This window comes from Dipteris shenzhenensis, chromosome 19, assembly GCF_047967505.1.
Source record: "Dipteris shenzhenensis isolate YYH24624 ecotype China chromosome 19, Dip_SZ_1.0, whole genome shotgun sequence".
Classification (NCBI taxonomy): Eukaryota; Viridiplantae; Streptophyta; class Polypodiopsida; order Gleicheniales; family Dipteridaceae; genus Dipteris; species Dipteris shenzhenensis.
The window spans coordinates 50153200-50169079 of record NC_141614.1 but is presented as its reverse complement, the minus strand read 5'-3'; the positions used below and the strand labels follow the sequence as shown (position 1 = coordinate 50169079).

The window sequence follows — 15880 nt, the reverse complement described above, 5'->3', positions numbered from 1 at the left end:
TATCACTAGACTCGGTACTGAATAGTTGGTCCCAAAGCCAACATAAGAATTGAACCTTGGAATAGAAGACCACCTTGCCATGGTAGTGTCCAAGCAATGCAGTTGCACAGACTTACGGGGATTTGTGTCAACACAAGATACTTTTGAAGCCTGATGCTAAGCCGACTAGACAACATAGGTACAGAATGAATCCCAACTATGCCAAACAAGTAAGAGACAAGTTGGATCAACTTCGGTGTGCTAGGTTTATCTATGCCACTAATCATAGTTCCTAGCTCTTTCCTATTGTGGTTGTGCCTAAGAAAAATGGCAAGCTCTAAGCATGTGTGGACTACAAGAAGTTAAATGGCTAGATAGCTAATCCATTTCCTATACCCTTCATTGGAGGAATCTTGGATCAAGTTGCAGCACATGAGATGCACTCATTTATGGATGGTTACAATGGCTATAACCAAAGCATAGTGGCTCCAGAAGATAAATCCAAGACGGTCTTTGTTACATATTAATGGGGGTGCTCATGCAACCCAAGTTATGCCTTTTGGATTGAGAAATGCCCCATCAACCTTTCAGAAGTTTATGGTTGAAACTTTCTGAGACTATCTCATTGAGTTTATTGCCATTTATTTAGATGACTTCTAGGTTAATTCTTTAGACATAGATAATCTTGGGTACCTAGAAAGGTCTTTTTGAGATGCAGACAAGTGGTTATCTCGTTGAATCTCACTAAGAGTGTCTTCTATGTTTGAGTTAGGATACTAGTCACTCACGTCATTTCCAAAGATAGCATAAGAACTGAGCCAAGTAACATCAAAGCTATATAGCAGATGCCCGAGCCTCAAAATTTGACTCAAATGTGTTCCTTTGTGGGTTTTATCAGCTTCTATTGAAGGTTCATCAAAGACTTTGCCCAAATTGTAGTGCCTTTTTATGAGTTGACAAAGAAAGATGCCAAGTTTGAGTGGAATGTCGAGTTGACTATGGTTTTCCATGAATTGAAGAGCCGTGCAATGGCTACTCCTATTCTAGGCAACCAAGGTGGGATGTCATATTTTTTGTGCATGTAGATGCTTCTGGATATGCCTTAAGCATTATTCTAGCTTAGTCAAATGGTTAATTGGACTATCCGGTGTATTATACCAATCGGTCATTGACACATATTGGGTCTAATTATACCACTATCAAGTGAGAAGATTTGGGAATGGTACTCAATGTGCAAAAACTAAGGCATTATCTACTCGGTAATCCTTTTGTGTTCTATGTGGATCATCAAGCCTTACTCTATCTTATCAATAAGACTGTCATTCAGGATGCCTTGTTTGTTGGGATGCTTCTACTTCAAGTTGCGTTAAACTTTAAAATCATTTATAAACCAGGAAAGAGCCATGTAGGAGCTAACTATTTGTCCAAGTTACCAGCACCCAAGGATACACAATGAGTTACTATGGAACTGCCAAATGCTAAACTCTATGGAGTGGATTCTTATGAAAATGAGTATTCCGATTTGATGGAATATTTGTCTAAGGGAACATTTCCTGATACAATGCCTAGAGATCAGCACAAGAAACCCTCAAGCAACTAGCCTTGAAGGCTTGGAAGTACACCTTGATTTGTGGACAATTGTCTCGACAGTGTGTAGATGGAGTTATTTACAGATGGGTTTTGCCACATGAGCCAGCCGTTGTGTTGTAGGAAGCTCACTCGAGTCCATCCGTAGGACATTTTCAAGGGGAGTTAACCGCTAGGAAATTCTCGTACATTGGTTTGTGGTGGGAAACTTTATTCAAAGATGCTCATACTAAATGCACACAATGTGATATTTGTCACCACACTGGATGACTATTGCCTACTCAATCCATGCCCTTGCAACCCACTCGTCCATGCAAAGATTTTCAGAGATGGGTTTTGGACTTTGTTGTTCCTTCCAAGCCAACCACGTCCACTCAAAATAAATACATCATTGTAGCCATTGACTATGCTACTAAGTGGGCAGTAGCTAAGGTACTCCAAGACAACTCGAATCAGAGCAATGCTAAGTTCATTTTTGAGAATATCATATGCAAATATGGATGCCCTTTGCAACTTGTCAGTGACCAGGGTACACATTTTCTTAATTATGTGATGCATGCATCCGGTCTCCACTACCTACTTTCCTCATGGAAATGCTAAAGCTGAGTCAACAAACAAGGCACTTAAGCTCATCCTCACAAAGACAATACAATCAGCCACAAAATTGCATTCTGCTTTGTGGGGTTATAGGAATGCTTACAAGGTGACTACCATTCTTACACCATTTTGTATGGCCTTCGGCTTGGAAAAAGTTGTTCCCTTAAAATTTATTGTTCCGAGTCTCTGGATTGCCATCGAGCATCACTTACATGACACAGAAGCAATCAAGGGGTGATTCCATAAGCTAAGCCACTTGGATGAGTTAAACCTTCGAGAAGCTTGGTCATAGTGTGTGATACAGTGCAAGAGAAAGGCCTAGCATGATATGCACATTGTACCTAAGAATTTGAAGAAGGGTATGCTCATATTACTCTACAATGCTAATTTGGGCCCTATTAAAACAAATTGCAAGTTGGGTTGGAATGGACCCTACCGATTAGTTAAAGTTTTTGACACTGGGATGGTTCAAGCTCAAAGATTTACAAGGTAATTTGTTCTTTGAGTTGTACAATGGAAGAAAAATGAAGCTGTACCAAGCATCGAGTTCTTTGGACAGACAAAAATTGGATATGGACTACTCAGTTGACAATACCTCGATGAGCCAAGCAATACATACCTCGGGTTGGGCAATGGAGCATCGGTTTACCGATGGACTGGTTCACCATTTTGAAAAGGCATTCGTTGAAACCTAGCTAATGGCATTGATCCAAGGCCAATCACACTGCAAGATCGACCCACACGTTTTCATGCTTCAACATTGTCTGCTAGTGGTGTCAAGACGAGTGCAGCCAAATGTGTTGCCTCTACCATGTGGAGTAGGGCCATCATGGTCCAAAAATGACAAACACCCAAAGGCAGATGAACCAAGCAGAAAAGGGATGGAAGAGCAAGGTCAAGATCAAGAAGCAACTAGGAAGACAAAGAGCAGGACAAAGGTGCCAAGAAGGCAGAAGGGCAAGAGGAAGTTGACCATGGTGCCGAAGGCAGAGGAGGAAAAGGAATAGCAGGCACAAGATAAGGGTGCCAAGCAGGAGAAGAGTGCAATAAGGGCCCAAGATAAAATGCTAGAGGGTGTTGTCTCTGTGCCAACATGGACTTAGGTAGTACAAAATGTGTGTGTAGGCAAAGCTCTGCTTGTACTTGCATAAGGCTAGGAATAATCCCTCTTAGAAATCCAACTTGCATGTTCTACATGCAAGTTTTACATATGATTCCTACATGCAACATGCGAGTTCTACATGCAACTCCTATATGCGAGTTCTATATGCAACTCCTACATGCAAGTCCTACATGCAACTCCTACATGCGAGTTCTACATGCAACTCCTACATGCGAGTTGTACATGCATATTCTACATGCAAGTTCTAGATGCAACTCGTACATGCAACATGTAACTTGCGACTCCTACATGCAACTTCTATATGCAAGTTCTACATGTAGAGAGAGAATGTCTTACAATTCCTACATGCAGAGAGAGAAGCTCTCCAACTTGTATAAATACCAAATGAAGCCCACACTCTTTGAAGCATTGTGTTGAGTTCTACTTTGGTATTCCAAGCAATTGTCTCGAGTGTCCATGCTTCCTTGCACTCCATGTCCAAAAGCATGTCCTAACCTTGCAACTCCTCCTCCCCTCTCCTCTAACTTTGCAACCCATCCTCTCCCTCTCCTCCTCCCTCCTCCTCCTCCCTTCTCCTCCTCCTCCTCCCTCCTCCTCCCTTCTCCTCCTCCCTCCTCCTCCTCCTCTCTCTTCTTCCCCCCCATGCTCTTACACCTTCTTCCTCTCCCACTCCTATGCTCCCCCTAAACCCTTAGTTCCTCAGCCCTTAACCTCCATGATTTATGAGGGAGACAAGTTCTCCACCATGTACTCTACCTTGAACCTTAGATCCTCCTTCTAACCCTTGAACTCCTTCTAAACCTTGGAACCTCCTTCTAAACTTTGGAACCTCTCTCTAAACGTTGGAATCTCCTTCAAAACCTTGACCTCCTTCTAAACCTTGGAACCTCCTTCTAAACTCTGGAACCTCTCTCCAAACCTTGGAATCTCCTTCAAACCCTTGAACCTCCTTCTAACCCTTAAACTCCTCCTAAACCCTGCAACCCCTAATGAAGGCGAAAGCCTTCATTACCTCAACCATGATGATGCACGTTCCTTTCACACATGCATGCACTATGTTTGCTTACCACACTTAAGCCTACGTCTCTCATCGGAATATGACTCGAGGTCCTAAGCCACATGTATACTACGAACGACAACCCCGATATATCTGTAGGTGACAAAAAGCCTCAGAACCCTACATACTGAGAATATCTTGCTCTTCTTACGGAAGCCGTGGGAAAGAGCCAACGGAGGGGAACAACAAAACGGAGGCACCTCGAAGTAACAAAAATAGAACAACCTAGAACAGTGTCAAGGGCAATTTGAGGAGCCAAAAGAGGAAAATCTAGAGGCAACAGCCAGAATGGCACCTCCAAGGATGTGGAGAAGGAAACTGCTAAGGAGGTAGAATGTAGTGGGATAGCTGAGTAGGGAGAAGAGGAAGTCACATCAAAGGAGCAGAGAGAGGCTAGAATAGATTAGGGCAATAGCAAGCCCACCAAAAAGCAGAGCAACAAAGAGGTGGTACCACCTTGGCCACCATCACTCTGACTCTACCCCCCTTGCCTCTATAGAGCCTACCCCATGCAAAACCATTCCCCTTAGACATCCTATTAACAGAGAACAATCATTGGGATAAGCTACCATCGAGAGCCAATGGTAAGTTCTTAGGGAGAATATTATTCATGCAGCATCGGCATTATATTCTTGGCCAACCATTGGCTCCCTCTACAGGAACTCGAGCATAATCTCTTTCTTCAGAAGCGGTACCAAGAGAAGATATCTAGATGTTTCAAAGAGAAAACCACAAGCCTACAATAGGCTAAGGCAAATTTCTCTACAGAGTGCAAGTCCCTCCAAGAGCGGTTGATACAAAGGAAGGGTATACAAAGAGATGCTCCAAAACTACTCCCAATTGCAACAAGCCCACACCAAGCTAAAGATAGATTATGGTAGCCTGCAGTGCGAGGTGGATAGGTTAAAGGCACTCTCTACCAAGGCCAAGAGTGAGGTGATGAACCTCAAAGGGAAGAACATGCAGTTGCAGCATGCCCTATAGTGCATCCAATAAATCCTCGTTGTGGTGTCTGTTTTATTAATTAGAAAGCTAAGATGTATATTGGACTATGAAGAGTGCTCCAAAGCTCGGCATAAGCAGGGAACTTGGACCCAAATTGAGGTCCTAGAAAAAGAAAATGCATGACTAAGGTAGGCTACTACGGAGAACCAACACCTGAAGGAGGAGAATGCATGATTACAAGCTCAACTAAATCAATATAGTCAACTTCAGCAATTAGTTCGTCTCTTCTAGGCTCCTAAGGAACACCCTAACAAACTGCCTCATCGACAACCACCACCAAACCATGATGGCTCAAAGGGTCAAGCTGTTGTGCATCAATTGTCACACCCAATGGGCAGGAGGGCACCTCAGAGCAGAAGTCAATTAAAGGAGGAGGTGCTTCCCAAATGAAGGTGGTAGAAGGTATCTCGACCCAGGCACTTCTCATGCTCCATTCAGCAAGCCAAGCAGAGTGCAAAGAGATGGCCACACAAATGTATTACAATCAGGATGTTGCACTGCAAGTACAAATAATGGTGGACACAAGTGAGGTGGGTGTACAGACCAAACAAATGATGGAAGCTAAGCCCATTTTGCCTACTCAAAGTCTCCCTATTGCAATCCCAATTACGAAAGTTTTGTACCAAGTTTTCGGTCAAGAGGAGATGCTTATTTGTTACCAGGTTTATCAAAAAATGAAGAAATGGAGATGTTTTCTCCCCCACCCTCAATGCATCAAGGTGTCCTTGAGCCAGTATAGTCGGTGGTGTTGTTGTATGACCAAGAAATAAAGGTATGCAACCATTTTGTTTAGGAGCGTACCCAACAACAACATAATTTTTTCAAGATGGAGTGCAGGTTGATCATTGCTTGAATCTACCAACTACCTAAGCCTTCGATTCCTGAGCTTCCTTTGTACTACGCTAGCCTTTTCCTAGAGCTTGAGGATCTTATAAGTAATCATGTGGGGGTAACATGATGCGAGATAATATACACAACCTATGTAAGGATCCAAGCATGAAGTGGTAGGAGTGGGTGAGCCAAGTCGAGCGCTACACAACCAACTTTGTAATGGTACTAAACATCACCGAGCCTTCCAAAGATCTAGTATAGCCGAAGTGTGGACCATGAAGTGGCTTACCAACCCTGAGTGTCCTCCACTGGACATCAGCGAGATATACCCCTGGCCACCAAAAGGACACCATTCTTAGGCCCAGCAACCCCGCTCTTCTCCCTGAGATTCCACCATAGATGATGCTGACCCTTCTCGTTAGCCAATTTTTTCTAGACAACCAACCTTAGAGCCTCCATGTTCGAACATTAGTGGTGGCTGATCCCTGCTAGTCCATAAGGACACAGCCAAGGGTAGTCGAGGCAAAATGTTAGCCCTTGGGTTAGGCTAACATGGAGCCACAACTAAGTGTGGTCATCAAGTGCCAATCCCAAAAGTGGTGGAACCTTAGCTGAGCACCATTTTTGTAGCGGAGGTGCAAGAGATTGCAGCATCACCCCCAATTAGTGGATGCACATTGGCACACTGAGCACACATCCATTTAGAAGGTGATTTTGTGAGGTAGATTGATATGTTTTGTAGCAGGCAAAGAAGAGAACAAGAGAGTAGTGTGCCAAGTTCTCTTCATTTGACCTAAGCTTGATAGGATAAGGAGTGTTCATTGCAAGCCGAGGCGGCTTGGTTGTACTCAAGATAGTTTGATTTCCAATAAAAGTTGATGTTTATTCATGTACTCATCTCTATTGTCATAATGCACTCTATATTCTTGTAAGTGTTATTAAGCGTGTGTAAGACTAGGTATTCTCCCGTCATCATATGGTTCTCTTGCAACAACAGCTAACCCTGGCCTCCAAGTGTGAATGTTGTCATCTATTCTGCACCCAAGCATGCTATCCTTAGGATTGCAAGAGAATGCATCTTCATCGAGCATAGCACTGGGTTGGGTTGACATCGGGCACCTTTTCTGAGTTAGCCTTCAGTGATGGAACCAAAGTGTCAACACGTGACCAAAAGGAGGGTTGCTAGTATATAGCACCCACCACGTGTAAATGATGCAATGTGTTGCATCCAACTTGATAAATAATACAATTTGATGAATTTCTTAATGTAATGTCTAGAATGTTGGAAAGTCTTGTGGAGTCGAAATCTACAGGTGATGGGCTAGGTGTTGATTCTAAATCTTCATAGAAATCCATAACACTCTTGCAAATGTGCATTATGGGACATTGTTGACTTGTGTTTTGCATCTAAACATATTTTTAGACATATCATATTGTGGCATGGACAAAAGGAATGATTAGGAGGTTCATCATATTTAGAACTTTGGGTTTTGAATCTAAACATCTTCCTAGACATATCATATTGGAGCATGGCCAAAAGGAATGAGTAGTAGGTTCATGATCTTTAGAACTTGGTGTACGAAGCAAGGAGTTGAGATAGCTAAAATTTTGGGTAAGGAGGAACAACATACCCATGTGAGTGATTCACAGGTGCATAGCCTTCTTCAGCTCGATTTTTAGCTTATCCTTCTTGGCTAGAATCTCCTCAATGCCACTCTAAGCATCCTTCTTCTTCACTTTGTTTTTCAAACTCTCACTTTTTTCCAAAGCAACAGCTCAGTTTAGCAGCTCCTCATAGGTTCTGGTCAGACTGACTATGTTTGGCTTGCGCAAATCAACCTCGGTACATCCTATGATCAACCTAGCCCGCATAGACTTGTCATCTGGGATTGTACTCAACTAATTAATAAGAGCTCTCATCCTAAGCACAAAGTCTTGGATGGACTCACCTTTATTCTGCTTTAGTTCACTGAACTTTGTTCTCAAGTCTTCTTCATTAATATCCTATCAGAACCTCCACAAGAAAGCTTCCAACATAGCATACAAATAAGGGAAATACCCAATTGGGAACTTATTGAACCACCTTTGCGTATTCTTAATGAAGGCACATGGAAAATATTCCATATACTCTCCATCTGTGGTTGCACCATTGATATGGTAGACACGTAAGAAACTCTACAAGTGATTGTAAGGATCTTCATCATCTGTGCATTTAAAATTTTGGAACTTTAACTTGATATTGGAGCTGGACTTGATCTTCTCCGCCCTAAAACCCAAGTAGGTAGGTCTACCGCTCAGAAGAACTAAATCGCTCACTACCCACCTGTCACCTTCCTGATTGCTCCTAACTCGGTTGGTATTGTCTTCAGGCCTCAAGGGTACAACTGGACGTATGCCTATCGGTCGAGTAGCTTCTTTGTATCACTCGAGCAAACTACCTTAGTTGCTCTTCATTTACCTCGAATTTACGGTAGCGTCTCTCTTCAGCAAAAGCATGCATGTCTTCATGACAATGGATTCTTTGTCCATATGCCATAGCCGATCTTCTAGCTTCATACCTTTCTAGACGTACTCTTTCACATGCAATAGCCAAGTAACACTGAAGACGTTCTCGTCGCTCTCTGAGTTGGTCTTCACGTTTATTTTGTTGTTCCATCAAGGAGATGGCTATCCGTTCAAAATCCAAACTCTTCGTAGATGAATGCTCAAATTCTTTTTGCCACGACGGGCCTTCACCCGCCAATCTTCTGGGATGCCTCAGCCCGACACCATTGTTCTGACCTTCTGGCTCTGCATAGTAGTCAACTTCCACCCTTGGGGTAGTGTAGCCGAGTCTCTCTTCTCGTGCTTGTCGCTCATGTTGGATAGTTACCCCTCCTAGCCTCCTTTCGCATAGTTGGATGTAGCCACTACCTCTGGTTTAGATATTGTTCATGTCTGGCCGCATATCTTCTTGGTCTCTCCGAACGTGTGTCAACCATTGTTTAAATCAAAGAGCAATCGAAGAGCAATCCGAGTACTTTTTGCGTTCCACACCCCAGTCTTCAAGCACTCTCTACCAGTTGATGCTACTCGCCTGGAGTTACTTATATAAATTTCCTATAATAACCAACGATTCCCAACAACTATTTTGTTTCATCACAGGTTATGATGAACTCTCTCCTTTTCCCCACTAACACTAAGCTTACCAACTCAGTTCTCTAAATTTCTTACCCTGATAGCTTGTCAACTCGCAATTCACTTGACCTTCCTCAGCAATATCGCCAAAATGTTGATGGTTCTGATCACTCACCCTACTAACTCGAAAACGCTTGGTTTAATTTCCAACCCGGTGATGCGCTTCATGAAGATGCTCGCTCTTGCAATCCTAAGATAGGGGTGCTCGGGTGCAGAACAAGGGCCAACAACTAACACTCCGAGGTAAGGGCTAGCAAATGGGATAGAATCGTGTGATGACGAAAAAATACCACACTTGACACTTAGTGAAGTATCGCAGCAAGTAGAACCAAGGAGAGAGTCAATCGCTTATTCATTAAATCAAAGTCACTTGATACAACTAAGCCTTCTCAGCTTGCAATGAACACACTTTAACCTAACAACTTAGGTCAGAGAAAGAAAACTCGACACACTGCTCTCTCTTTCTCTTCCTCGCTTGTTACAACTTTTCTACCTAAAGAATCGCCATCTAATTGAGTGTGCACTCAGTGCACCCACCTCTACTCGCCGAATGGGTTCGACCACCTCCACCGCTTCTTGTGCCCAACCGAGGCCGAGGCTCGATGACCACGTACAAGTTAGCCTAACCCAAGGCTAACAGCCCTGGAGGAAAACTAGCATACATACTAAAGGAGAAAAGGAAAGGTGTAAAAGATAGCAAAGACAAATGGGTCTATCACTATTGTGGAAAGGAGAGCCATATCGAAAAGTACTACTACGAGCAACAACATGATGAGTAACTAAGGACTTCGAAGGAAAATGCATGTTGTTCTTGAAGATTCTACATCAATGAATGAGGTGGCTGTTCTTCCTAAAGCTGATGTGGATGAATATGACTACGCATTTTAAAACTTGTGCAATGCGATTTGAATTGTACTAGCTCTTCGTGGATATACAATTATTTTGAGGTGATTCGGCTCTTCGTGGGTAGTTACCTTGTCTGGCTTTGCTTTGGCTCTTGGTGAGTAAGCTGGTTTCGTTCCACTTGTTTAGGCTGCGTTTGGCTCAGTTATTTTGTCTAGCAATTGACTTTGTTAGAGCATGAACTCCAGTCTTGTAAGTTCTCAATTGAGCAGTCAAGCTTGTTCGACCCACCCATTAAGCTTTTAAGGGGGGAATGTTGGCAAAAAGCCTTTTGGATTATGTGGGGATTTTATTTTAATCACATGTGATTGGTGGTGTGAGCCTATAAGTGGGTCGACCAACAGGTGAGCTGTGGCTTCTACAAACATGGAGGGAAAGCGGTTATATTCCTTTTGGCCGCAGGTTTGGCCTATTAGGGTCGAGTCTTGAGTCATATGTTATTGTATGAAGCAACAAACTTCGTAGCAGTGTGCTGCTGTCAATTGTGGGTTTTTGTTAACAGTCCAGACTAACACAATGAAGTCCTTTGAGCCTATTGCAGTGCCAACAAAAATCTATTTCTTTATTTCATATCGTATGCAGTATTCATTTCAGGGTGTGAGAGCAAGTTACTATAATATTTGGTTCAGGAGCTTTGTGTATGATGTGGAAAAGAGGTGATTATAATTCATAATTCATTACCACAGCCAAAGCTGAAAATCTTTATCCTATTTAAAAACATGATGCCGCTCACTACCACAATTAATTCTTGCATTAGGTACTCACACTCACTACTGCGTTCATAGAATCAAATTACTTGCAACAAAAACTTTGCAAGCACCAAAGAAACACTTCACAAGCGTTATAAATCCACAGCCCTTTCTAGATTTCTCAAACTGTAATAGCTCATTAATTGGCTGAAAAACGGTTTCCTGTATAAGGATTAAGCACCCTCTGTCCAACTCTTTCTTGGGCTGAGAACAAACTGAATGTAGATGACAGGGCTGTAGAAGAACTGAGTAACAAAACACTTCCAAGGGAATCATTGACAAGATATGTACATTTTCGGTCATGGATTTTTGAAGGACCCAGTTTCAGAGGCTTTATTCTGTAGCAAGAAGGATGATACAGAAAAAACCCAGTCAGTAGAAACTTACAGATACTGACTTGCTATTTGTCCATTCTTCACTATATAGTTCGCATCAGGGAAACTATCCCCTTTGAAATAGCGGTCCAATGTGTCCTTGACTCCGGCAGCATACCTTTTCTGTCATCACCACAAAGATTACATATATTGACTGAGTAACAACACTAGAAGCAGACACATTTCTGAACCAAAGCAGCAAGCTTGTAAAATTCATCTGATTCAAACCCAACCTATCTGCTATAGTGACAACTTCTAACATAAGGTAGTCAGGAAATCTCAAGAGGAATTCCACCTGGTACGAAAGGGAAATCAGCTAAAAACTGGTTTCTCTCTTTTAAAATATGCATACCTGGGCATCAATGGAGGTACCAGAGACATGAGGGGTCATGGCGTGGTAAGGCATAGAACGCCATGGATGATCTTTTGGAGCTGGTTGGGGATACCACACATCCCCACCATAACCTATTCCGAAATTGTACGAGAGTGGTGAGCATAGATGAAAAGTTCAATAGCATACTTTTCCAACATGTTAGAAATATCGCTTGAATTTATCTAAAGGAATTCCCATTTTCTCTCCTGCTGTGAATATTTGAATATTGTGATGTCTCATAACTGATGATATTGTGGCTTTCCAACTTTTAAAATTCAGACATGCAATTGTCATACCTGCCAAATGGCCACTTTCCAATGCCTCTACGAGAGCATCCCTGTCCATGATAGCTCCACGAGCATTATTCACTATGATGGCTCCTTTCTTCATCTTTCCTATTCGCTCTTTGTTCATGAGGGACCTGATCACACATCACATGTGAGTCATGATGCAAATGACAAAAAGGGAATCGGTGACAAAATACAAGCATAAACCAATGACCCTCACTTTGTTTTCTCAGTAAGTGGGACATTGATCACAACCACATCACATTTGGGCAGCATTGTATCTAGATCTTTCTCCCATGTTGCACCTGTCTCCTGCTCAAACTCTGCTCCCGCAGAAAATTTATCATAATACAGGAGATTGCACTTGAATGCCTAATTTCAAAACAAAAATGTCTCTGAGATCAGTTCAGTCAACACACAAACGCACCCTTCCCCTTCAGCTAAATAGGCTTATATGGAAAAGTCGTGAAGCTTTCAAATTTTAAACAAAAAATCAACAGTACGTTATCTTCTGGATACCTTCAATCGCTTCAGTAGTTCTTTCCCAATACGACCACATCCAACAGTTCCAACAGTTTTCCCTTCTAAATCATAAGCTCTGTATGCTTGAGCTGCCACATTCCAGTCTCCTTCACATATTTGCTTCCAACCAGGTAAAAAGTTCCGGAGGAGTATCAAAATCCGCATCAGTTCATCTTCTGCTACAGAAACAATATTACTTCCTGGAAAACCCCCCAGCCAGTAGAGTATATTTCAGTAAAGCAAGTGAACAGCTCTCTAAGTGACTTACGCCTGTAAATGTAGAATAGTTTATTATTTGTGCCTTTTTTGCATTCAAAGAGCCACGTGACACCAATAAGCCGTCCAAAATCTTTCAAAATTATTGTCCAGTGCACGTATAACTGCCGGTGCACATTGTGTTAACATGATAACATCCTTCTCCACTGCGTTGAGTCTCTATAAACGTCACATCGACTTTCTTATTCTGTCTAAACCAGATAAGAAATTTTCACAATAAGTTGGCCTATTTCCTTTGCATGAGAATGCCAGCCCTATATTAAAATTTGCCTTGCAAACAACTATAAACAGTTTGTACCATTGTCGAAAGTTTTAAGACAACAGATGCATGTTTTTGCAGCCATAATCCTTTGCCAATGCATTAAGCGATCTAAAATATATCTGTAGAAATTCTATCAATGAACAGCAAGTGGACCGTTCTAGGTATGATCAGAGTGTTCTCTCTGTGTAATTGAGACTATGTTCTAAGCTATGCAGAGCTCCGCCCTCCCTTTCTTTCCACATGGCAGGCTCGAGATGCCTTACAGCTGGAGTAAAACCACTTTTGTTCCTCTGCATGATGACGGACTGACCAATATTCAAAACAGTCAATTCAACTTGAAATTCCAAGGATCATAGAGAGCCGTACCTGTAATTTCAGCCACAGTAACACCTGCAGCAGCTGCTGCATTAAGATCGACATGGTCAGATCCCACTCCTGCAGTCAGGAGCAACTCTAAATTTTTTGCCTTCTTAATTCTTTCTGCTGTCATGTATGCCGGATGGAAGGGCGTGCTTATAAGAACATGCATATCTGGTATATGCCTTTCCAACTCTGGTAGAAATCACATCAAAGAGAACTTCATTAAGTAACGCAATTTTTCAGATGCTTGTACAGATTATTGAAAGGGAACATCTTGCTACTTTGATCTTGTCTAAAGTCCTCAAATATTTACAAAGTCAGAAAGTATTTCCAATACGTGTTAACCGTGAGTTACTGGGGCTTGAAGTGTCATACCACACTCTGGTCCTTCCTTATCTGCGGTGACCACATACTCGTGGCCCTTTGACTGGAGCCAGTCTCGGATGCCAAGTGCATTTTCAGTACAACCCAAAAAATTGGAATTCAGTGCCGCATATTCATTACCCTTGTATAACACAGCAACTATCTTTTTGACCCCCGCACCGCTCTGGTCGTTGAAACAACGAAAACACAAAAAAACGTTAAAGCTGCTTACGATTTCAAGCTTGAAAATCAAGAACAATTTTAGTCCCTTCCAACTTTACTACAGTGCGTTGAATTGTGTAATTTGAGTTGCTCATGGAGAATCCGTTCATGCAACTTTGATCAGACGTTCGCTTACTAAACCTTGTCTTTGCGAAGGTGCGGGAAATTCTTCCCAGCAGGTCTTCGCTCTGGGTCTCTTTGTTCCATCTTGACCAGTGTCGCAGGAGTATAATCAGCAGCGCTTAACAATTATTTTTTCTATCCCCTATCATGGAATCAGCTTACTCGCCACGATCTACTAACCAAGTCTAGCTATGTTGGGTGAATTATATACGATTACTTATCCTTTTATCGATCGCAAGTGCGCAGCCAATTTGGTATATAGCAGGAGATTAAGCTCTATCCCAATCGGGATCGCTCAATTCTCTCTACGAGTGCAACCTACCTCTAGTAAAGGAAGGGGAGGACAAAGGGGGGAGAGCAAAGGTACGTACGTCGGAGGAGGTGGAGAAGGGGAGAGAAGGGCAAGGGTTGAAGGCACGGAGGACTTTGAGCAGGGCAGGTGCTGAGGAACGCGAGAAGATCGCCATAGCTAGACCTTGGGTGTGTCAAAAGGTGGCGGTGATGGTGGTTGATAAAGATGATGATGATGTGGAAGTGTTCCTCTCGCATCCAAACTCTTCGTGCACATCTCATATGGAGATATTTCAAGTGCATCAACCTTTCTTGGAGGTGGGGCACCTCGCGCGGTTTGGACACTCACCCATGCGAGAGCGGCTAGCCGGTTGCGTTTAATTCCTCGCACGGAAGAACATCTACTACGTGTCAACATAGGCCCGTGCGGAGGGGGGGGAGGGACAAGGGGTGGGGGGGAGTGCATGAAGACTTGTGGAATATGATCCTTAAATACTTCCAAGCTGTAGTTACCCTAAGCAAGTTCAAATACAGTGGTTCTAAGGAGCACCAACATCAAAAACACCATAGGGCAAAAATTATAGTTTTCACTTTTTCTACTTCAAACACACACTTTCTCTCTTCAATCCAATCCTATACTCCACTAATAATATTCCTAGTTACTCTAGAAATCATTGTACAATGGGTGGTTGATGGTAGAATGCAATACAAAAGCATACCTTGAACTCCTCGGCAATGGTGCCAAAAATGTGTAGTATCTTGTGGTGACTCACATGTCATGGGGATCTTGGAAGAATACCATCAGAGTCTCCACTCTAGAGAAACTTCTTGTGAGACCTTTGTATGCATGAGCCTCGCACTTGTGTCACCCAAGCGTCTACTGGATTGTGTTCATGTGATTCAATGAGAGCGAGAAGGGGAAGAGGAAAGAAGGGAAGGGGGGAGTAGAGAAGGGAATGGGAATGAGAAGGGCAAGGGAACTATGAAGGTAGGAGCGTGGCACTCATAAGGCAACAACAATGGAAGCAAGAAGTCTCAAAGAACAAGAGAATGAAGAGAATGAGAGAGCTTCCATTCCAAAAATTGCAAGTACACAATGAAGGCCAAAGTCAAATGTCTAGCCTTTTATACATTCCACCTTTTGAAAGGAAGGCTAACCTTTGTACTTTCTTGTACATTGTCTTATTACAACCACTCGGTCCTATATGGCTCCAAGGCAGATAGCATATTATAATCCTCACACCCTCTCCTACATCTCTGCTTACATGAACTATTAACCGTTGCAGTTAAATAGCACATCAAAGATTTTTGAAATCCTATCTTATCCTATTGTATGCTTTGTCAAGGTCGAATTCAAATAGCACTCACCATTGGCCTAATGGACAAGCAATGTCTAGCTATGTGAATTTTTGAGTTTCT

At 42.5% G+C, this 15880-nt stretch overlaps 1 protein-coding gene across 3 annotated transcripts; it reads right to left on the bottom strand.

Annotated features, from left to right (window-relative positions):
• Positions 1-11110: 11110 nt before the first annotated feature.
• Positions 11111-14700, bottom strand: LOC147890598 (formate dehydrogenase 1, mitochondrial-like). 3 transcript variants are annotated; one of them, XM_087390484.1, is made up of 8 exons: positions 14542-14700; positions 13838-14009; positions 13469-13654; positions 12562-12764; positions 12263-12414; positions 12052-12176; positions 11735-11847; positions 11111-11505 (listed from the first exon to the last, which is right to left on the bottom strand). In XM_087390484.1, the coding sequence occupies exons 1-8, from the start codon at positions 14635-14637 to the stop codon at positions 11392-11394; spliced, it is 1161 nt and encodes a 386-aa protein (XP_087246610.1). In that variant the 5' UTR covers positions 14638-14700; the 3' UTR covers positions 11111-11391. The 3 variants fall into 3 exon arrangements, with proteins under 3 accessions (XP_087246610.1, XP_087246612.1, XP_087246611.1); XM_087390486.1 differs by having other exon boundaries at positions 14493-14617; XM_087390485.1 differs by lacking the exon at positions 14542-14700 and adding an exon at positions 14189-14475.
• Between the last annotated feature and the right edge of the window lie 1180 nt (positions 14701-15880).

What these genes read in the sequence shown, in the direction of transcription:
- LOC147890598 (XM_087390484.1), bottom strand. Translation starts at nt 14,637, where the DNA reads ATGGCGATCTTCTCGCGTTCCTCAGCACCTGCCCTGCTCAAAGTCCTC. An exon ending in CCTTCTCCACCTCCTCCGAC is followed by an intron (nt 14,010 to 14,541) that starts GTACGTACCTTT and finishes TTCAACGACCAG; the next exon opens with AGCGGTGCGGGGGTCAAAAA. An exon ending in TACTGTGGCTGAAATTACAG is followed by an intron (nt 12,765 to 13,468) that starts GTACGGCTCTCT and finishes GGGGTTTTCCAG; the next exon opens with GAAGTAATATTGTTTCTGTA.